The 24,207-nt window shown below is 40.7% G+C and overlaps 1 protein-coding gene and 1 long non-coding RNA gene across 3 annotated transcripts; one reads left to right on the plus strand and one right to left on the minus strand.

Annotated features, from left to right (window-relative positions):
- Positions 1-5,250: 5,250 nt before the first annotated feature.
- LOC103316454 (putative uncharacterized protein DDB_G0277255) lies at positions 5,251-7,011 on the minus strand. The gene is made up of 5 exons (XM_031921008.1): positions 6,876-7,011; positions 6,727-6,798; positions 5,758-5,967; positions 5,653-5,679; positions 5,251-5,513 (listed from the first exon to the last, which is right to left on the minus strand). Exons 1-5 carry the CDS (start codon positions 7,009-7,011, stop codon positions 5,251-5,253), a joined length of 708 nt encoding a protein of 235 aa, XP_031776868.1.
- A 1,548-nt stretch (positions 7,012-8,559) lies between these two features.
- On the plus strand, positions 8,560-10,524 carry LOC116415734. 2 transcript variants are annotated; one of them, XR_004226316.1, is made up of 4 exons: positions 8,560-8,626; positions 8,747-8,877; positions 10,196-10,325; positions 10,400-10,524. It is a non-coding gene; the product is annotated as an uncharacterized LOC116415734 (long non-coding RNA). The 2 variants fall into 2 exon arrangements; XR_004344525.1 differs by having other exon boundaries at positions 8,616-8,877.
- Positions 10,525-24,207: the final 13,683 nt, after the last annotated feature.

Genomic DNA, 24,207 nt, shown 5'->3' on the forward strand with positions numbered 1-24,207 from the left:
GATGAAATCTTCTCTGGCATGAAGACTTGAAAGCTGTCTTCGAATTCAGCAACAATCTTCGTTCCGAACCTTGTCTTGACCTCTTTCAATGCTGTCACCATATACTCATAATTTATTTCCAAGTCTGTCACTTTTTTCCTTGGCAAGAACTCTCGCTCAGCAATCTTGTTAAGTGCAGATAGATCCATTCTGAAAAAATAAAAGTTTGTGTTAGAGAAAATGTTTTAATGACATGTATTAAGGGAGAACTAAGAAATAAAACTTACTTGTAGAGTTAGGTGAGTCTTGGTCTCTTTGTGCAAGGTTGATTGTTCTCATTCGCTTCGATTTCTCGAATGTGCTCCTCGCTGTGATCCATCCGTTCATATACCCTATTTCCCACCACAAATTCTGCCCCTTCCATTGCTTCTAGTAGTATATCCCTCCTTTTTTCTCGTTCAGATCTTATCTTATCTAAAAATGGATCCCTTTCGTGCACGAACTTGTCTGGAATATCATACTCGATCCTGATTTGTTCACCTTCCTTGCCATAGAGTGTTATCTCCTCTCGCAATGCACTGCCATTAGCTACTTCATTCCCCCTCTCACTTTCTCCCTCTCTTTTTCCTTCTGAAGCATTGCCATTGGCTACATTGTATCCCCTCGCCTCTGTATCCCCCTCTACATGCATTGAAGCTTGCGCCATCTGTTCTTCCAGAATATCTCCCCTCTTTTTTCTTCTGCAGCATCCACCTCTACTTGCATTTCAGCTTGCACCATCTGTTCTTCCATAATTTTGTAATGTCCCCAAGGCAAAGTGTCTGTACTATGAGACAGTAAGAATCTTTTATCATCGTGAGGATTTAAAGCAATTTTTTCTTGTTTTTCAGTATGTACGATGTGTAATTTATAACGAATATTACACTGTTCACGTTTTATAATAATAAGATCTTGAAGGCATCTTCGATAATCTTCAAACGTGATTGATTTTTTTACTACATTGGATTTTATACCTTTAGCTTTTTTTACTGTCTCGCCCCCTTCAATCAGAATACTATACATTTTGCTTCTTAAACCTACGAATTCTGTCATAATCTTGCCGCAGCATTCGTCTTTCATCAATCCAGGAACTTTTTTATTAACATGTGGAATTCCAAACTGATTATTTTCATCATAGTCAGAAGTATCAAACTTGTGTATATCATTTTTCATTATTTGATATGTCTATATCTGCAACTTCATATATTAAACTATCTGTATCTGTATAAAGAAGTTTACATTTTTCTCCAACTCGCTGTTTCATGTATGAGTAATAAAAATCATATACTAATGTTTTTGACAAATCGAGAATACAGAGACCAACATATATTGGTTTCTTGATTGTTATGCTCGTTCTCTTTAGCTAAATAGCAAGCAAATTTTCATCAAAGATTGCACAGCTATGAAAATTTGGTTGAGTTATACGTGCTTCTGCTCCATAACGACCAGCAAATTTTATTTATAGTCTCTCGAACTAATGTTAGAAACTTGTGGATCTCGATGGACTAGTTGGCAATAAACAAAAACACTCTCAGCCGTTAACTTGAATTAATATGCCGTAAGAAAAGGCTTTGATATTTATTGAAAGAAAGAGTGTATTTACAAGTGTTTAAACTACGGAAAATAAATGAAGGATACAGTATTAAAGTACCGACGCGTGAACAACGATATTGTTACGGACGATACTGTGAGGCGAGTACGTGCGCTCACAGTGTTTCGGCAATACGTACTGAACTACACAAATCAGCGAAGGCGGCAGAAGACCGCTCGCGAAACAGGCGGAGAGAGACAGAGTAGGAGCGAGCGAGCGTGCGTTGCCATGGCAATCTCATTGGTGCCGTGCGGGCTAGCGAAAACTGTCGAATTTGAAATTAAGATGACAAGCTTCTCAAACCTTCTCGCTCTCTCTCCACATATCAAACTAATTTTCGAACAAATTTATTTACTAAACGCACGTCAACGCGAGATCGCTCCCTCTCAATGCACTTCCCATAGACAGCATTGATTAATAATTTATAAAAAAGTTTTTCAAACTCATTCTTGGACTGTTTTCTCTTCTCTGTATTTAGTTCGACATACGGTTTGAGCCAGGCATTCTGTTCAAAACTTAAAATTCTATGTACTTTTTTCATTCGAAGTCCATTATCTAATGCCTGTTTTAATGCTCGATAATGAATGACATACCTCGTCTTATCATTCAGTGTAGTGAGAAGTTTCTTCTGTTTTGAGTTAGATGGTGTACGATGCTCTGCGAAAAAAGGGAGATCTCGATGATCATCATGCAGGCCTTCAGGATACTCTAAGTCAACTTCAGCAAAATAGCCTATGTCTGCATCTGGTGGTGTATTGAAAAAACTTGGATTCGTCTCATATTCGATCCATTTGAATTTGCCAACAGGTAAGGCTGTACCATTGCCCATCCATAAAGATTATTTATATCGAAATATAAGAGTGTCTTTGTTTTTTGCTCCTTATCGTATGAAGGACCCATGTATGGATTGTTCGCCTTGGCATACCGATTACAGCACTGACTTATTCCTCTTCGAATGCCCGCTTCAATAAACATTAGCATGTCGATATCTGTAAGCAGCTCTAATTCGACCTTTGTCATTTTAAGAGCTGCTGAAAATGTTAGTCCAGGAGTCGTGTAAAAGTGTGCGGAGCACAAATCATAGGCTTTAAGAGATGTCTCCCGAAAACTTTCAAAAACATCGGTCAATAATAAAACATCCGTTTTCAAGTATAAATCAGAATATTCACCTAAAGTTCTTATATTAAACGTTTATGTAAAAATCTTGAATCAGGAGCAGATTGACATGATGATTCTTCTTCTCCATCGTAACATGACACGGCGATACTTCGAATTTTGGACCATATTTCTTCAGCATGTATACATTTACTGAAATATCATTAAGTTTTTCAAATTTTACAACATCTTTAAGCTTTACTGGAAATTCTATATCACCAAAGTTCAATTTGACTTCATGCACACGATATTGACTAACTCGATTGGAGTTTGTTTCACTAGGATATATTGCTGAAATTATAGCATACTTGAAACAATAATTGTCATTATTTTGAACATTGACACAAGCTTTTTTCTTTTCTATATACTTAGGAAGAGAAATGTAAGAAGTCCCCTTAATTGGAGAATATTTTTTCATGTTTATGCATAAACTTATGATACTCTTGAGAGTCCAGCCAGAGTCCTTTTCTTGAAATTCTTCTAATTGTGCAAGAATAGGCTCTTTGATATTGTCTTTAAACCATTCCTCCAAATTCGTTGACATATATATATATTGTTGCACTTTCACTAGTAAAATATTTAATGTCCGTTGTTTCCTCTCCATTTTTCTGCATTGAAAATTCTGCGATAAAGTCCGAATTAGCTTTCACTGCATTATACTCGTCTATACAGCTCTTTGCCTTATCGATAAAGAGCTTCTGTGCATCGTTTAAAAAACTTAGAATATCAATGTGTTTTATATTCATAACAACACCAGTTCGAATTCTATTCTGAAATGCTGACTGCACATCTCGCCACTCTACTCTAGCTTCAGTTTCCTCTTCCGCATGTAAACTACCTCCACGCTGAAGGTGTTGCTCAAATTCAACCTGTATGCACGATAGATGTGTCATACAAGTTTGACACTTTTGTTTTTCTCCTCGCGTCAAATTTGCTTTACCAATTTTTTCGTTTAATTCCTTTATTGTAGAATTGCACACGTCCAACCAATGATAAATATCATTACTGCTCATTTCATCTTTACTTCTTATGGTGTCGCGAAGTAAGAGAACAAGACGTTAAAAAAAACTAATTGAATTCATGGCTACTTTAATATATTACTGGATAAAAATATGTCACTTCACTACGTTGCGACTGACAAACTGTGATCGTTGAAGGAATATGCTTCCTCTTTTAAAGGGAAAAATCCTTGTAAGAGGGAGAAGAAAATTTTTTTCTTTAGGGAGTCAATGGCAGAGAAGAAAAGCACATTGCTAAAAGAGAGGGAAAGGTTCTCTCACTGTGGACCAATGGTTGAGTCGAAGAGCTCTGCGATAAGATTAAGGGAAAAATTTTTTGAAAAGGACCAATGGAGAGGACGAAGAGCTCGCAGATAAGATAAGAGAGAGGGGGTGCATTTTCTTCCTTTTTGACCAAACAAAAATCATCTTTTTAGTTTGAAACTACCTTAGGAAAGCGAGAGGCGGAGTTTTGTATTATAAAATCAGGAAGTAGGAGCTTAGCTTTGATCATTTCTTGTTGAACTACACAATGACTAGTGTGATGGTTAGAAACTTGAGTGAATATAATTTATTGTTTAAAAATACAGTATTGCAATGTCAAATAGAAGAAAAAGTTTATATCTGTGACATTCAAGGTTTTCAAAGAATAGCTCAGGATACTTTTATTTTCAAGGAAATAAGTTTTCTCAATTTAAGTAAAAATGCTCAACCAACTGCTTATCTTTTCAAACCACCATTACTATGGGAAGAACTGACAGCGGAAGAAAAATGTATGATTCACTGGATAGAAAAAAGTCACCATGGTATAGAATGGAATTCTGGAGACATTCCATATCACCGTCTTCATAAAATTTTAGAAATATGGTCACAATTTTAGTCACAAAATTATTCGTTAAAAGAAATCAGAAAGTGGAATGGATAAAAAGTTTATTGCCAAATATCGAAGTTGCATATATATATATATATATATATATATATATATATATACACACATATATTATAATTTATTAAAGCATTCATAAAATATCAATTTTTTCTTACACATTCTTCTATTTATTTGTTTTCAGAATGATTACTAATGTTGAATATTTTGGCTGTCCACCGTTGGAACAAATTATATGTGACAAGCAATTCGTTTGCTTTAATCATTATCTCTGCATTAGAAGAATACCTATGTGTGCTGTTCAAAACGTTATCGCAATACGAGCCTGGCTGCATGATTATTTAGATAATAAATTTAGTTTTGATGAAGTGAACAATATTTCAAAATGTACTTGTTTATACTGGAAATCAGCTTAACTAAATAAAATAATGTTTAAATAAATGAATGTTTCTTTTATTTATCAACAATCTCCCTTACACGCATATTTATATTTTTTACAATTATTGTATCTTATGTACTATTCATTTATAATATATCGAAAATCATACGAATACAAATTTAAAAAGATAAAAATTTATTTAAAAAATTTAATGTAAAAAAGATTATTTAAATTTTCTCACAATCATGTTTTTGTCGTATACAATCATTGGCTCATCAGCCAGCATACTATCTTGCACCACACGCGGTTGTGGACGATAAGGTGGCTGCTGCTGTTGTTGATATTGCTGATATTGCTGATATTGCTGATGTTGCTGTTGTTGCTGAAGTGGTATCGGCTGATTTGCTTGATGCTGTTGGGTTGATTGTTGAGACAGTTTTTTGAATTTTAACGACAAAGGCGCATCTCTTCGTTCCTTCTTTTCTTCTGTAAAACAATAATACAAATAAAAAAATTATTCGTGAATCAACAAAAGATAATGGAAAAAATTGAATTTCAAATATCAAAATTTTCTTATCTAACATAGTAGACTCCTTCGCTGGTATGCAGGACGAGATTTTTTTACCTCCTCTTTGTTCACTGACTGCTTCAACTGAATTTGAAAAAATCACCTTCATTATTATCTTCATTTTAGATAATTTAAAATAAAAAAAATAAAAAAATAACTTACCATTAGATTTGCGCTTTCTTGATGAGCGCTTTGAGCTCGAGCTGGAGGTGGAATCGGAGCTGGAGCCGGAGCCAGAGCTGGAGCCGGAGCCGGAGCTGGAGCTGGAGCCGGAGCTGGAGCTGGAGCCGGAGCTGGAGCTAGAGCTCGACCTCACTCTCGGTGTATGAGGTCTCATGATCTTCTTTCCTGCTGATACATGCCTTGGTGTTGCTGCGAAGCAAAGCGTCCCTGCTGTAGTCGTATTTGTTGAGGTCGCAGGGTGATCGATGCTCGTATTTGATGAGTCCGCAGGGTGATCAGTACTCGTACTCGTTGAGGCTGCAGGGCGGTCAGCGCTCGTACTTGCAGAACCTGCAAGGCGATCAGCGCTCGTACTTGCCGTGGCTGCAGGATGATCAGCGCTGATACTTGCCGTGGCTGCAGGCCGGTGATCAGCGCTCGTACTTGTTGAGGCTGTAGGGCGATTAGCGCTCATACTCGTCGAGACTGTAGGGCGATCAGCGCTTGTACTTGTCGAGACTGCAGTGCTCCTTCTAGTAGAGTTGTTCGGGCGATCAGTTCTCTTTCTAGAGGAGGCTACAGAGCGAACAGCGCTCTTACTGGAGGAGGCTACAGGACGATCAGTCCTTGTTCTTGTAGAGGCTGCAGGACGATCACTTCTCTTACTTGTGGAGCTCGCCCGACGTTCAGTGTTCGTACTTGACGAGGTCGCAGGGCGATTAGTCCTCTCACTAGTAGCGGCTACAGGGCGATTAACACTCGGACTCCTCGAGACCGCAGGGCGAATAGTCCTCACACTGGTAGCGGCTGCAAGACGATTAACGCTCGGACTTCTCGAGGCTGTAGGGCGATGAGTCCTTGCGCTAGAAGAGACTGCAGGGCGATTAAGGCTCGAACTTCTCGAGCCTGCGGAGCGATCCGTCCGTGACGTATCTGCCGTTAACGAAGCTCGATTAGTCCCTGAGCTACCTGCCTGCTCTGATGAAGCATTGTTGCTTTGGAATTGTTGCTGCATCGCAGCAGTCGAAGGTAGTGGAGGCACTGAAAAACGATAAAAAAACATGAGAAAACCAATCGTAATTTTAATAAAATTTAAATAAAAAAAAAAAAATACTTACATCCCGAGACAGCATTCGCCGCCCAAGTCAAACAGTCCATCAGCATTAAAACTGATGAACCGTTGTTGAGGAGCCACACGATCCTCTCTTTCAGAGCATTCATGCTGCTGCTGCTTACACTTTTTACCTCTGCCATAGTATTTCAATAAGTAATATGAAGAAGACTTGAAGAAAACTGGAGACTGTACTGACTGACCAAGCACGCATGCGGGCCTTATATTGAGGAAAGCAAAGCTTCCCTTTCCAACTGATTTCTTCAATTTTCAGCCAAAATTCTTCTAATTGGCGAACACGCAGTTTTCTCACAGAACCTTCCTTAGATACTTCCCTCTGAAATTTTCGAAATTAGATCCCTCCTACTCTTTCTAAGAGAGAGAGAGAGCGATAACCGCTAATTGATCGTATACAGAATTTTTTTTGAGTGTGTCATTTTAGGAATAGATTGAATCTTCTGCACATCTTAAATTCCAGCTCTTGAAGCAAGTAATTAACAGAGCACTTAGGCTAAGCCTATGCATACACTACTCGCGCGCTGCTCCGTAAGCGAATGGGAAAAATCTGTATACCTGAGCGTGAATGTGAGAAGGGTGCGGTAGATATACACTCGCACGCTGACAAATGAGCGGTCAAGGTAACTCTGTTTCATGTATCTCCGCTCGTGACAATCTAGGGTACAATCAGTGATAAGATTATCCCTTCAGGAGAGCGATGCAAACTGATTCTCTGATATCAGTATGCCTGAGCGAGAAGCAGAATTTTTTTTTTTGAGTGTGTCATTTTAGGAGTAGATTAAATCTTCTGCACATCTTAAATTCCAGCTCTTGAAGCATGTAATTAACAGAGCACTTAGGCTAAGCCTATGCATACACTACTCGCGCGCTACTCCGTAAGCGAATGGGAAAAATCTGTATACCTGAGCGAGATTGTGAGAAGGGTGTGGTAGATATATACTCGCGCGCTGGCAAATGGGTGGATGAGGTAACTCTGTTTCATGTATCTCCGCTCGTGAAAATCTCGGGTGCAATCAGTGATAAGACTATTCCTTTCAGGAGAGCGTTGAAAACTGACTCTGCAAGTAGCATGCATACATTCAGAGAGAGAGAGAGAGAGAGAGAGAGAGAGAGAGAGAGAGAGGGAGAGAGAGAGAGAGAAAGAGAGAGAGAGAGATAGATAGAGAGAGCGTATCGGTAATCCTCAGTCTTGGTTTAATGGGGTAGAAAAAAACTGAGATAAATTCTGTCGTGTGCGTTGAAAAATTATCTCTTCAAGATTTAACATTTACAAGGATCTCCGCTCTCTCACTCTCTCTCTCCCTCTCTCTCTCTCACTCTCTCTCACTCTCTCTCTCCCTCTCTCTCTCCCTCTCTCTCCCTCTCTCTCTCTCTCTCTCTCAATTCTCGAGAACTAGAGAAGGAGGGACTTATGCAAAAGTAGGAGAAAGAGGAGCTGCTTACCTTCTCTTTTCCAAATTTGTTAGAGAGGGACGAGACTGCTATTAGCTCTGAAAAGGACAGCTTCCCTTTCCATTTTCCAAAAAAAAAGACGGGGAATGCTATAGGCGTCTCCCTTTGAAAAAAAAGGAAATAATACTATAGGCCATTCTGGCTCACGCGAGAGAGGGGGAGAAATTATCAATCTCCCTCCCTCTTCGGGTACTGTATCACTTTCAGTGCCTATAGCCTATCTACTTACTCCGACTAATCGTTATTTGGTCAGTAGCTTTATCTTCGGCATCGGCTGGAGAGGTAGACGTATGTAGACAAATAAGTTGTAGCATATAATCGTCTACACACACACACACACACACACGCGCGCGCACACACACACAGAATATTAATTTTTTTCATAATTATTTTCTGTTTTACTTTAAGAATTGGTATACTTGTAAAGTATCGGAGTTAGGAACAAAATTAGCGGAAATATATAAAAATAACTACAGAAATATAGATGTGAAAAATTTTTATGGGGGCCATTTTGAGAAACTTAAACATGGTTACTTCGGGTAAGTATTCAAAGATATTCTAGGTATATCCAATGTTGAAAAAAATCGTGCTTACTAAATATCCTCTCTTAAAAAAATGATGGCCTTTGTTGTGAAGCATTTAATACGTGATTCTGATTGGTTGCTGGTTGGTTGCATAGACAACGAGATCAGAACCGCGCTTTAAATTCATAACCCTCAAAACAGTCATAACTCATAACCCTGGTAGAAATATTTGAGGTGTTTAAAATGAAATGTGGAAACCTTGATAACAGATAAAATATATGTAATATAACTAGCAAGAAATTTTAGTAAAAATTAATCATTACCAAGAGTGTGTAGTATTACAACATATGTATTGAAAAGTGGCACCCTAACCCTATTTGAAGTAGTAATAAAGTGTGTGAATATTATTTAGTTTTCTTTTGAAATGTCAGTGAAAAGTTCAATTAAAAGAATAAAGAGTTTGAAGATATACTGTGTTTCTGTGCCCAAAGTCGCCCTCGGTGAGGTTTGAGAGGTGAATTTAAAGAAAAGTTCAGTATCCGAGTCAGTAAGTTTAAGTCTATCATTATACAATGCTCTTTGAATTGTAAAAAGGCTACTAGACATGTTACCTAGAAATATGTAACCTAGATGATTCTGATTTAACTGTTTTCGTTCATATTTTCACATCCAGGCTCATGCGAATTTTTTAATTGAGCAGGTCAAAGTTTACTTATAGCCAGAAAAAATGCAAAAATGGAGAAATAGGTATCGGTCTGAAAATCTCTCACAACTGTTAAAAATCAAAATTCTAATTAATGCCTTGACAAAAAAGCTAAAATACTCATCACTTTCTTCATGTAAAAATACACTGGAAACCAGAAATACAATGTCCTAGAGATGGTAGTTTCTGTGTAATTGTCTACAAGCAAAATTTGATACGCTAAATTAAAAAATTCATATGGGCCTCGATGTGAAAATATGAATGAAAACAGTTAAATCATTATCATGTAGGTTACATGTTTTCTAGGTAGCATAGTAAGTATCTGTGTAAAATTTCAGTTGTATAGCTTTTTTATAATGCAAATAAATGGCATTATAATGATAGATAAACCAACTGACTCTTATACTGAACTTTTCTTCAAATTCACTATTCAAACCAATGATGACGACATTTGTCGTTAGTTTTGATGGATTTAGTAACATGTTACATGCTTATAAAATATTAGCAGACGTTAGTGTGCCGCCCAACACTTATGTTAGATTTTCTACCAGTGTTATTAGACAGAGAAAGAATCAAGAGCGCGCGAAGCGCGCCTTCATTCCTAGTCTAATAAAATGAAAATGATTCCAGCGATCTTTCAAAACTATCCTTAAAAAATAAAAGTCTTACGATTAAGTCAACAAATTCGCACACGAAGCATATTGTATTCGAATTAATTCTTCCAAATGGCTTCGTACATTATAAAATTTATCAGCATCCGGTTGGTATAACATTAATTTAATATTTTTATTTGGATTTTATTTATTCTTTATACACAAATGTTTGTCTCCGTAGGAACCATCAGATAATTTAGCATTTTGATATAATTATGACGTTGATATGAATTGGTTTGTAATCTTTGACGTATGTGAATCAGCATTATTCTGCAAGTCCATAGTTAATGATTTTAGAGTGTACCGTAATGATGAAGATAGTATAGGTGGTTCTAACATAAGTATAACGACTAGGTCTGGTAGTCGATACAGCTGAAAGAATCCTTTTTCTCGAATGATTTTCGCTGGAGTCCTCAGCGAGAAATTTACGATGACGTTGTAAAAGATATTTCGAATAAATTAAAAAGTGAATTTGCCAACGCCGAATTTTGGCAAAATACTGTGCGATGCCCGGCTATTAAGGAATAAAATGAATAAAAAAATAAAGAAAGCTGATGCCATGCCCGTTGTAATACATTATTGCGTAATTGTAATTTCTGCAATTTTGCAATTTCTTCGATTTCTAGTTTATTGGATAACATCAACGCAGCATTACAGATTTATAAATAATTAATGAAACCTTTGTATACAAAAAATTAAAATAAATAATATGGCTTCGTATTCCTCTTCCTCTCACATAACTTATTCAAATATCTACTTATAAAAAATATCTTATGAACATTAACCAATACTACGAAGCTTTTTCCGGAACAAAGTCAAATTTTCCTATCCATCGAAAATCTTAAAATAAAAATGCAAACACATCAAGCGCCAATCGCGAAACACACACGCGAGCATCAGCAGCAGCCGCAGCACCTCATACGCCGCGGCCGTTATACAGCAGTAGCGCAATGTCGTCGTCGGCTTTTGCTCCTGACACAATTCCGGTAAACAGCATCAGCGACAGCGTTTGCGCGCGTTTAGACAGCCGCCGACGATTGTTTTCCCTGGAGCGCTGACGTCCGGTGCTGCTGACCGGAAATTGAATTTCTCCAGCGTATATGTATACACGCGAATGTTCCGCTCGACTCTCTCGCACTCACCCTCCCTCCCTTTGCTTCTGATGCGGGTAGGTATGCACTGCTCTTTCGCCCTGAGATTTTTCCATTTTCCTGGGGACGACAACGTATATGTACAGGGAAGTCGCCGGCAGAAGTCGAAGCGGCGAATGGGAAGAGGTCCGATGCCCGCGGTAGCCGTTCAATGCTGCGAGAGCTTCAAAAGACTCCGCCGGAAGCGCTTGAAAGACGTCGTGCCGGTAGCGAGCGAGTTTTCGCCGAGATATAGCTACGCCCCGCAGATTGATAAGTATGTTTTCGTTTGCGAATCGCGTGTGGAATACTTTATTTTTCATTTTCTCAGAATTTCAATGACGATTTCGATGTTTGGACGACGCAGATATTTATAACAAAAAATTATAATTTACCAAAGCACAAAATAAAAAGTCGAATATTTAATAATTCTTCCTGGAAGGATTCTTCAAGCCAGTTATTCATCATTGTCGCAAAGACGCGCGAGACGTTATGACGAGCCGTGCGACAGCCTGCCAGCGATCTCAAAGTCAATTAAAACTCCGTCAGCTGCAATGAGATTGAAGAATGAATGTTTTGCCTACTAATACGCTCTCCGGGGCGTTGATTAGATTGTCATCTTTGTTGGAGTGGATGATAAACTACTTCAAGCCATGGAAACAAATATAAATCGTACGATATTTATGTATGGCGCGCTTATTGTGTGCTATATTTGTATCGTGCTATAATATTTTTTTTTTTTTTTTTTTTTACATGGCATTTGGAACTCGAAAGTTCATCGCCTCATCTACGCAAGCCTTCCACGCTGCCCTATCTTGTGTCAACCCCACCCAAGATGCACCTCTCCGATCGACACCCACCCGTCCTATTTCTACTAGATCCGCTTTTACGTTGTCCTCCCATCTACGTCTAGGTCTACCTAGAGGTCGCGTTACCATCGGCCTGCCCTTCATGACACGCGCTGCCGTACGGTCGTCTCCCATTCTCGCTACGTGCCCTGCCCATCCCAATCTGCGCGATTTTATTATTCTGTTAATATTTGGTGACGCGTACAGATTGTGTAGCTCATCATTGTGTAGTCTCCTCCATTCCCCGGTTTCCTCATCTTTCTGCGGCCCGTATATTTTTCGCAAGACTTTATTTTCAAATACCCTAAAACGGTTGTCCGCCTGCTTAGTGAGGGCCCACGTTTCGCACCCGTACAGAACCACCGGCAGTATTATTGTCCTGTATATTCTTATTTTAACGTTTTTAGACAACAGCCTCGACTTAAGTAAATTACTCACGGCGTAGAAGCAAGCATTACCCGAATGGAGTCTCTTATTTATTTCGACATTAATCTCGTTTCTATCATTTATGGTCGTACCCAGATACCTGAATTCGCTAACCTTTTCAAAAGTAAAATTCCCAACTCTGAGATCTTCCTCCCCTCTGCAGATCCCTAGCTTATCCACAATCATGTACTTTGTTTTTGATTCACTCACTTCTAACCCTGTATACTCCACCGCTTTTATGAGGATTTCCGCGTTTCTTGCTACCGTTTCCCTACAATCACCCAGTATATCCAAATCATCTGCGTAGCCTAGTATCTGCGTTGTTCCATTAAGCGTTGCGCCCATCTGGCTAACCTGCATTTTTCTAACGGCATATTCTAACATTAAGTTGAACAGCACCGTAGAGAGTCCATCCCCTTGTTTTAAACCATCGCGTATCATGAAGGGTTCTGATACGTTACCGCCTACTCGGACCTTTCCCGTGCTTCCGTTCAGACATATTTGAATTAATCTCACGAGTTTTTTCGGTACACCGAGAAGTACTAGAATTTGATACATTTTGCTTCGCTTAATAGAGTCGTACGCTTTTTTAAAATCTATAAATAGTTGGTGTATGGTTTCGCAAAATTCCCACTTTTTCTCTAACAACTGTCTTATGGTAAACATTTGATCGCTCGTCGATCTGTTGCGCCGAAATCCGCACTGATAATCTCCTACTATATCTTCCGTGAATGGAGTGAGTCTAGCTTGTATTACGTTTGACAGAACTTTGTAGCACGTTGCTAAAAGTGAAATACCCCTATAGTTATTGCAGTCTGTCTTATCCCCCTTTTTAAAAATCGGTATAATGATAGATTCCTTCCAATTTTCGGGTATTGTTTCATTTTTCCAGATGGCACATACTAGTTTATAGATTTTGAAAGTGAGCTCGACGCCCCCATATTTGAGTAACTCAGCTGGTATAGAGTCATTTCCCGCGGCTTTATTGTTTTTTAGTTTTTTAATCGCGGCCTCTACTTCTTGGTAGCTCGGTTCCTCCACGTGGGGTTCAGCAGTGTGAATTTCGTCCCCTAATTCTTCGCTATTTTCGTGCACGTTTAATAATTTATCGAAATAATTTTTCCACAGCGACAGTAATTCGTTGTCATTTGTTACGAGGTCCCCGTTTTCGTCCTTCATCAATTGCGCTCTACTCCTAAAACCCTTTCTGATGGCGTTAATCCCTCTGTACATTTCGCGGGGGTTATTTTCCTTACTGTTAGTTTCTATTCTCCTAATAAGATTCTTTTGATACTCCCGCTTCTGATTTCTGTAGATCGAGCTCGTCCGTTTCCTTACGTTAGAATACTCTTCTACGGTCCTATCGCTTCTATTTTGTAAGCTATCTAATTTAGCCTTTTTGCGCCTTTCAAACCAGAGTTCGCACTCTTCGTCAAACCATGGTTTGCTCTTTGGCTTTTTCTTTTTACCCAGTACTTTGTTCGCGGCCTCTTTTATCGTTTTTTCGATGTCCCCCCATAAGCTATTCGGTTCGTCATTCCCCTCCGGCGATGTGTTTGCTTCAAGTGCCTGAAACCTGTTATTAATTTCTATCTGGTACCTAATTCGCTCTGTTCTATCTCGTAGTTTCTCAATATCGAAGCTTTCTACCTTGTTTGCTCGATTACTATTTTGATTCGCTACTAGTCTAGCTCTTAATTTGGCTACTACTAGGAAGTGGTCCGAGTCGCTATCTGCCCCTCTGTAAGCCCTTACGTCAAGAACATTAGTATGACGTCTTTTTTCAATGAGGAAATGATCAATTTGGTTCTGTGTGGCCCCGTCCGGCGATGTCCACGTTGCCTTGTGTATGTTCTTGTGCTTAAAACACGTAGTTTTGATTATAAGATCTTTTGCCGCCGCGAAATTTATGACCCTAATACCGTTATCATTGCTGGCTTCGTGCAGGCTTTCCTTACCTATAGTAGGCCTAAACATTTCCTCCCTACCTATTTTAGCATTGAAATCGCCTAATACTATTCTTGTGTCGTAAGACGCGAACTGGTCGATTACCTGCTCTAAAGTTTCGTAATAGAGATCCTTAGCTTCTTCTTCTTTGTCCTCCGTAGGACAATGTACATTAATAAATACATATCTATACCATTCCCCTTTGATAATGATGTACGAGAGCCTATCATTGACGGATTTGAAACTTTTAACCGAATGTATGATGCTTTTGCTTACGAGAAATCCGGTGCCTAGAGATCCCCCACTCCCGGCCCCATACAGGTACGTGAAGTTACCCGATGCTAGTACTCCGCCATCTGGCCACCGCGATTCCTGTATTGCTACCAAATCTAGATTGTACCTATCAGCTTCCTTTACTAGTTCTTTAAACGCACCTGCTCTGTATAGACTGCGAACATTCCAAGTTCCGACCCTTAAGTCCCTTTTGGTTCGGATTTGATTTTTTTGAACCATGATGTTATGTTAAACCCGCGCGCTTCGGATCCTGTTCCGATCGCAGGTGAGTCCACCGTTCTAGAGGTGATAACCCCCATACCTCTCTAGAACTAAGTATGAGAGCTTTCCGACTTTGACGAGGACAGTGTCAATTCGTCGTCAGACACACTACGGTTTCATTCTCGCATCCTAACGCCCCCCTGCAAGGCAGCGCGCCTTCGCTGGCATAGTTACCGCGTAAGACCAGGTGACGAATCATTCTACATATCCCCTTTCGGGGCAGTTGTCATCGCTCCCGCATCCTCCTCGGCAGCAGGATTTTGGCCCATTTTTGTAATGTGTGATGAAAGAGATAGATTGAGAGATAAGAGATAATGTGAAGTGTTTTTGTTGTTGTGGTGCTTGCGTAGTGTTTCTAGATGAATGCGTTCGACAGTGTGGGCTCATCACACCCACGCCTGTTCCTATCGGCTGTCCGCGGCTGCTTATTCAATTTATTCGCAACTAACCTCTTTCTCAGGGGCTGTTCCTCTATCCGCAACCTAAGGACGCGCTGTGTAGTGGTGATAGGCACCCACCCGTCCGATCTGGACGACAACGCCCAAGACCCGCTTAGGGTAGCGGCATTGTAACAGATCGTGCTATAATATACACTTGAAAAAAGTTTTACGGTGCGGACGTTGGTGATAACGCTCTGTATAGATATGCGATCACTGCTATTGATTATCGCGTAGATATGGGGAAAATTTGTTCGTTGAGTAATTTTTTTTCTGGATAAGCGTTAAATGGTTAATTTTGGATTCGGCTTTTACTGTGGCAAATTTGATTTCCACCCTGTGATCCAAGCAAACGGAGAACATCTCAACAGACGCAGTGGTTACATGCACAACTTCAAACTGCCATCCACATACACACTACCCTTAGCTAATTCCTCGCACACATCCCAAAAACGTCGATCTTTTGTTCTCCTCTCCCATATTCCAATCGCGATAAAAAAAGCAAACCTGGCTCTATCACAAAGAAAACGAGATTACGAGAAAAAGAGCGCTCGCTCGCTCGCGCGATAAGGCAGAGCCGGAATGCGCAGCCGTGTACAGAGAGCGATATACGCGGTTAGCTTGAGAATGGGTGTCAGCCCGCGGCACATCCTCTTTGAATTATGTTCGCTTCGATAATTTATGTATGCACCGCCCGAAGGCTGCTGCTGCTGCTTCCGCCGCCCCCGCGACTTTCTTCTCTAATCTATGCGAGGCTCGCCGAGTCGAAACCCCTGCGTGTACGGCTCCTTGTTCTCCGAGGGCTCACCCTTGTACCTTAACCCAGGAAGCTCTGTGTAGTTTCGGGCTGGCAGAGCACACGTGTGCAAGGGGGCGAATCTCGGAGGACATTTTTTACATTTTTCGGGGAAAGGCTGAAGCTTTTTCTCTTTTCTTCTTCCTTTTCTTTGTTGTCGTGGAAATCTTTGACACGGAAGAGAGAGAGAGAGAGAGAGAAAGAGAGAGAGAGAGAGTTCAACGCTTTTTGAATGCTGATTTTATGCGCAGAGAATACGCGTGTGTTTCTGGACGAGTCTGTGTCATTGAAATATTACACGTAAAAAATACGAGAGGACAACCCTGGTAGAAATGTCAACGGTTCAATGGCTTAGCAATGGCTTATTTAATCAACTAGGAATGAAGGCGCGCTTCGCGCGCTCTTGATTCTATCCCGGTCTAATAACTCTGGTAGAAAATTCACTATAAGTGTTGGGCGGTACACTAACTTTTGCTAATATTTTATAAGCATCTGATACGTTACCATACCCGCAATACTATTTTAAAATAAATAATTCCCAATGTCGTCGTCATTAAGGTTTGAGTAGTGAATTTGAAGAAAAGTTCAGTATAAGAGTCAGGGAGTTTGTCTATCATTACAATTCAAAGGGCATTGTATGATGATAGACTTAAACTTACTGACTCGGATACTGAACTTTTCTTTAAATTCACCTCTCAAACTTCATCGAGGGTGACTTTGGGCATATAGAGACACAGTATTATATCTTCATACTTTTCATACTTTTAATTGCACTTCTCACTGACATTTCAAAAAAACTGAATAATATTCACACACATTATTACTACTTTTAAATAGGGTTATGGTGCCACTTTTCAATACACATGTTTTAATACTACACTCTTGGTAATGATTAATTTACTAAGGTTTCTTGCTAGTTACATTTCATATATTTTTTCTGCCATCGAGGTTTCCACATTTCATTTTAAACACCTCAAATATTTCTACCAGGGTTATGACTGTTTTGAGGTTATGAATTTAAAGCGCGCAGTTCTGATCTCGTTGCCTAGACAACCAACCAGCAATCTATCGTCCATCATTTTTTTAAGAGAGGAAGTTTTTTTTTAAGTAAGAAGTTTTTATCATTTTGTATGATACGCATGCACTGCACTTCATTTCACTTGACCGTACCAAGTCAACTGTTATTTCATAATGTCATGCTGTCTAATTCAATAAGATAAATAAAATTTGTTTGTATTAGCAAACTAAATAGTTCAAAATGCCTTGTTCAACAAGACTAAACTAAAAAAGAACCCATTCAAACATTCATTGTGGTTTTGAGTACATAAGATAAGAATTTCACATTTTTCTTGGCATCGGTGATTTTTGACCAAAATCTCAAATCAGTCAATTAAAGTAATAATACAATAAAGATTGCTTGAACTTATTAATCAGCTCTTGGTATTTTCAAAAAGAGTGCACATCAATAATCTTTATTGTGTAATTACTTTAATTGACTGATTTTGTGAAATTCTTATCTTATGTACTCGAAACCACAATGAATATTTGAATGGGTTCTTTTTTAGTTTAGTCTTGTTGAACAAGGCATTTTGCACTATTTAGTTTGCTAATACAAACAATTTCTATTTATTTTATTTGATCAGACAGCATGACATTATGAAATAACAGATCATGACTTGGTACGGTCAAGTGAAATGAAGTGCAGTGCAGGCGTATCATACAAACCTTGTTCAGATAGTAGAATAGGACTATATGAAATGTAAAAAATTGAAATATTAATAAAATTAAATTGATTAATTTAGCTGGTGATTATCCTAACCTCGTAACCTCAAATTAGCCTCCGGCAGACATCTTGGAAACTTAGCGGTTCCTAAGCCACATTTTTTGTTAAATTTTAGCTTGGCAACCGTTAAAACAGTTAGCTAAGTCTAAAGGTCTTAGCGAATTCGAACCGTTAATTTTCTACCAGGGAAGAGGAGGACTCTATTTATCGTAATTCCTCTCGAAGTACACAGTGCGCGCGTTAAAAAGAGAGTCGCAGTACTGATTACATCGACGGCGGCGAGATAGAGCTAGATCCTTTACAACCTCCATTCCGCATAATGCACTCCATCCTTTCATAAATCTCGAATCTCCGCAGTGAAAGAAAAGCGCACGCATCTGGTAATTCGAATCACCGCAGGATTATTATCGTCGGAGCAGAGAAAACGCAAGTGTCGAATTCAAAAAAAGTGTGTGTCCTTTCGGTCGAGGAGGTAATATAAGGGTACACGATAAAAAGGGATGGATATAGTCGCGCGCGAGAAGGAGCGGAGGCATCCGGGGGGAGAGTAATTTACTTGCAAATATCGAACGTCAAAGCGGAAGTAAAGATCCCGGCCGATGTAAAGCAGCGGCGCAAAGGGAGAGAGAGAGTAGGCGGTGAGAGCTACAGACGTCGTTTGCATGGCGAAAGGGCCGAGACGGAGAAATTAATCGAACGATTGATTTGCTTAGACTGCCGCCGCGTCTGCGTACGGCAGACGGAGAGAGCTTTTATTATCCGGAGAGAATTTTTTTCCTTTCTGGGCTTGGATATTTATTTATCGCCGCAGGGAACGATAAGATCTGCACGCGATATGTAGCGACAGGTTAAGCGTGCCACTGCATGCTCGTACAGCGATAAGATACAGCCCGCGAGTAATCTCGAGCGAACAACAAGCCGAGACTAACGTCTGGTCAAAGGTCGAAATGTTTATCGTCGGTTATTCAACGTAATATTCATTCAAAGTCCTAAACAGCAACGGCTGTATACCAGGGGCGATCGAACCTTCCTGCGGTCGCTGTCCGGAAACTCTTAAGGGTCTGAGTGACGTCCGATGTCTGGCTAGACTATACCCTTGCAAGACGCGAGCGCGCACGAGGCTGTTTCCTGCGGCGGTACAACTTCGCAAACCTCCACTCCGTCGTCTGCTCTTCGCTCGCATAAAGTGCTCGCGCGCCAGATTGAATTGGCCTCTTCGTTTCATAAGATGATCATCCACTCTCTCTTTTTTTTAGCTCTGAGATGCGGGTATTACTTTCGCCCCGCCGACGGATAGAGCATGACGAGAAAGAAGTAGGGCAAAGGATATCTTATATATTGGCTGCTCTATTCGATTCATCCAGTCGAAATTAACCCGGTAGTCAAATCAATAAGGGAGAAAAGAGCTGCAGCAGTCGGGAAATCAAAAGGAACTTTATTAGATTTTTCCATCTCGTCTTACAGTGTGCCAGCTATATGCGCGAGAGGGAGTCGATATGAAAGATTATCGTAGGATATTATACGTATTTAAACTTGAATTATTTCACTCTTCGTTTTTGGAATAACATAAACAAGTATCGGCAGCAGTATCGAAACTGCAAATTGCCATTAGAAAACTCGTGGCACTACACACACACATACACACACACACACACACACACACACAGAGAGCAGCACACAATGCAAACAAAGCCCTAAACAAATCGACTCCGCAGAGAGGCGCACAATCGCCGCGAATAAATTGCATGAAACTCAACCCTCGGCTAAACGAATTCTCGCTACCTACTCCGTTAATTTCTTTCCCTCCGCAACCCCTGCGACATCTCCATCCTATGCACACTTACAAAGACCGCGCGCGACACAACATGTTGTTGCAAGGGTTTCGATTCCGCTCGCGCAGAAATTAAATAAGCGCTCGCTCTCTCTCTCTCTCTCTCTCTTGCGCGGTAAACAGAAAACATAGGAAAGTTCGTTAAAAAGGAAACGGACGGTAGTCTCTCTCTCTGTCTCTCTCTCTCTCTCTCTCTCTCTCTCTCTCTCTCTCTCTCTCTCTCTCTCTCGCTCGTGTACGGAAAAGCGAAGCCAAACAAGACTCCGTGTTTCCTCCTTCCGTACCTTTTTTTTCTCTCTGCTTTCGAAGACAATCAAATCTTTTTCGAGCTTTCCACAAAGGGAATACCTGTACGGAGGCATTGCTCTCGCTCTCCTCTTTCCGCGACTTTTCTTTGTGCGCGCGACGAGCGCGTGTACTTGCGCTGTTTTTTTTTACTTCTGCTTTTTCTTCTTCTTCTTCCTCTACTGGAAAGAGCGGCAACGAGCGTTTATGTGCGGAAACTGAGGAGAACGTATGGAGGGGCCGTGTTTATGTGTTCCTGAAGTTTTCTTGACGCGTTGACGGCGTACGAAGGGTGTGCCGCAATTGTTGTACTTGAAAGAACCGGTATAAGGACGTAACAATTATTATGTACTTTTTATACGGAATTCCACGCATAAAACTGTCGCTCGAACTTCTACACAATCGATCCGGTGAATCCACGCGCGAGGCCATTGTGAGCCACAATGATCACCCTATACCGCGCACACGACCATTATCCAACACCTTATCCAAGTTCTTAATGACTCCGGACTATACCCAACCGCTCGCTCATCCCTCGCTCCCCAAGTGAATAAGTACGAGGAATAAAAGGTAGCCTTTTCTCGCCGATATAAAAAAGATAAAACCGCGCACGAAGCTCTAATATAAGTATACATATAGCTTTATATTCATTACACAATTTTATGATTAAAAACGGACAATATGGAAACATTTATATTGTTAGGATGATATAAAATCGTGAAAATTTCGCCTACTGGCCTGATTTTGGTTTTGATCCTTACCCTTATCGTGTTTACGCAAAAAGCCCATTTTTCGAAAAACCCTTGTTTTTCAACATTATAGTTTTCCCCCAAAACACATGCAAAGCTCTTTATTCACGAGAACCTGCATACGACGTCTGCGAGTTCTAAGCGTTTTTCGCGTGCGGTCGTGTGGCGCGCGGATCTCGTTAAGTATTTTAGGATGAAAATTACGGTGAGCGTGTGCAGCAGCGCAGCTCCGGCCACGGATTTTTGGGGTCGACACGTATGTTTGACACGGATTGGATTCGAATTATTGTTGGAGATTTTCGGATATTTCGCGAGCTTTAAAAATCTAGAATTTAAAAGACCCGCGCGCGAGAGCTGTCACCGATTCCCGATACGTATACCTTTTATGCACTTGGACGATTTCCCCCGTCTAATCGATCAATCGCGGCAATCGACGGGGTGTCTCGCGCATACTTTCCGAGAATTCATCAAAGCCGAAACGATAAATTTCGGCGTGTGATTCTCGGTAAAATCGATAGCGCGATCGATTATCGCAGCCATCAGGTTCTAAAAGTAAATCACTCTCGGCCGTTGTGCGCGCGTGTATATCGGGGAGCGCGGCGATTCGACCGAAGCAATAGCGGCGATATTTCATCGTAAATCCGATGATCGATTAAGTAATGCAAGCTGCAACGCGGATATTGCCCGCGCGTTATCTAAATCAATGTCGCTCGCTATGCCGGCCGGTTAAGATTTTCTTGGCGAGTCTCGGTTTTTGACTGACGTTGATATACACAATTTCTGAGACCAATGAATTCCTTCATTATCGATGTGCGCGATAATGTATTTATTTATATCTTTGGTGACATGCGTCATTCGTCAATCTCGATGAAAATCGGAGGATTTTTTTAATTGATTCGCTGGTAAAGAGTCTGATGCGAATGCGCTAGCCTTGTCGGTGAGACGTGAATGACTCTGCGTTGAATATCCGATATTGATCGATTTACTTGAAGAATCAACAATAAAAGGATTGGTGGAATGAAACAATTAGGATCTTTCAGATCTTTACAGCACTTTTTCCTTCAAAACATTCTACAACGATAAAGAAAGTTATCTGTAAAATTTAACCCAGAAATTTGAGTATATTGATCGACCGAATAAAGATCGTTGACGTGTTGTACAGGGATAACCTGCACTGATGAATTTCAGCTGATAAATTTAAAGACTTCAAAAATACCTCGTCGAAGCTTTCTCGCACTTCTTACACACGTCAATCAAACCGCGATCGTTTCGACAGACGACGCATAACAAAATAATTCATCGCAAAACATATAACAGCCGCGCGCCGCGTCTCTTAATTCAGTCGCCGAGCGAATTATATCGAAAAAAAGTGACACGCGCGTGTCCGCGCGGCATTAAAATCCCAATGACTTCATTAACGGGCTCGTCAAAAGCGCAGAGCGCGCGACGTCGAGCAAATCGCATTTTTCCATCTCTCCGCGAGCGTGCAGCGGCGAAACTTTTCTCCCATTACGATATTGACGGGACACGCTCGCTGCGCGCAGTTTTATGCTTTCGAACTCATATCCATATAGCTAACTCGATTCTTGATTTTACAGTGTACAGCATGATGTATTTTGACTCTCGGCCTTTTTTCCACCCCGTATCGTCGGTTACGCGCATATGTGCCCCTTTCACATTTACCTATACACGCAGGGCGCATCAGTTCTCTTTCTGTCGCGAGCGATGTTCGAGGTGTACGTCGCCGAGGTAACGCGCGTGTCGCGCAGCTTCCCGTCACCTGTCTCTCGCCCGCGCGCGTATCCTATCTACTTTACGCGCTTGCTTTTCCGCCTCTCGCGCATGTGCGTGTGCAGCGTCCTTTGCGCGGCATCGGCGTATTTTCCGTGTCGGGTAAAAAGCGCGGATAACCGCTGCTCGGCGGAGGAATGCGTTATGTCGTAAAAGGTGCGAGGAAAAGAGTGAATTCATTGTGAGCTATAACTCTGAAAGTATGTAAATTTACCGATTGATCGAGGAAAGAAAAATCGGTAACAGACTCGAATTCGTCGGTGAGATAGAGACACAAAATATTAAGGCAAACGTGGAGCACACCGAGGAATTTGCATGAGCATGAGGCCGCGTACGTGCCGTACACGAAGCTATTAAGCGGATCGCTATGTGCAGAATCGTATCGAGTGCAGCGAATAACATTCAGAACCAATCCCAGCGGGGAAACTCGAATCGCAATTCGGTTTGTACGCAGGCGCACACGCGATTTTAAACGAAGACGAAAGTCCGCGTAGTTGGGTCGTTAATGAAAGTACCGCGAAATGATCGTTATTAGATTAATTCCGGCGGCTGCTGACGATTTTCGGATTACGTATAACGATCGTTCTTGCGTACCATACAGCAAAGGTTTTAGGAGAAAACAGAAGCGATTTGTTCGATGTAAGCTATAAATATTTTTATTTTCCTTTCGACTTCGTCGAGTGTGTACATATTACATGAGGAAATGAAATAATAATTTCATCCTGTATACGCAAGCTCACAAGCGGATGTTTCTCATACATATTTTTGAAACTGCATCATGAGAAGAGAAAAATTCGATTTATTTCATTCTATTTCTATCAACTCATATGAAAGACCTACGATACAACCGTTGTTAAAACGTCAATTATGCAACGTTACTTTCACATGTATAACAATCCGAACAAAAGCTAAATTTAAAATAATTCCAAAACCACCTCAGAAACTCACTAACAGCGCACGTATACTTATCCAGCTCGTAAAAAGTCACCCCCCAAGCTTTAGCCCAAAATCCATCAAGCGCTCTAACGCTGCACACCTCCCTTTCTCATTTTAAAATCCCAACGCAGTATAGCGTTCAGCGATTTTGTTTATTCGGCCGTTTTACGGCGCCCTGCGGATTTTCACCCCCCGCCTCTCACGGGATGAACGCCCGCGCACCTGCTTGTCTTACCCTATCCACACACACAGCTCTCACTGGAGATATGAGATTTTTCATTGCTCTCCTCTCTTCTATACAACTTTTAGAGTAAAGTAAAGATTTACTCCTTACTTAGGATTTTTATTGCCCGCGCGTCCCCGAGAAATATGCAATTACATCGGCCCGGATTTTCTTTCTTCACTCGCGGCTACGTAAATGCAGCTGATGATTTGTTCGTGTGGATCTAGCGCACGCTTTCCGCGTGTGTATATA

This window comes from Nasonia vitripennis, chromosome 1 (assembly GCF_009193385.2).
Source record: "Nasonia vitripennis strain AsymCx chromosome 1, Nvit_psr_1.1, whole genome shotgun sequence".
Taxonomy (NCBI): domain Eukaryota; kingdom Metazoa; phylum Arthropoda; class Insecta; order Hymenoptera; family Pteromalidae; genus Nasonia; species Nasonia vitripennis.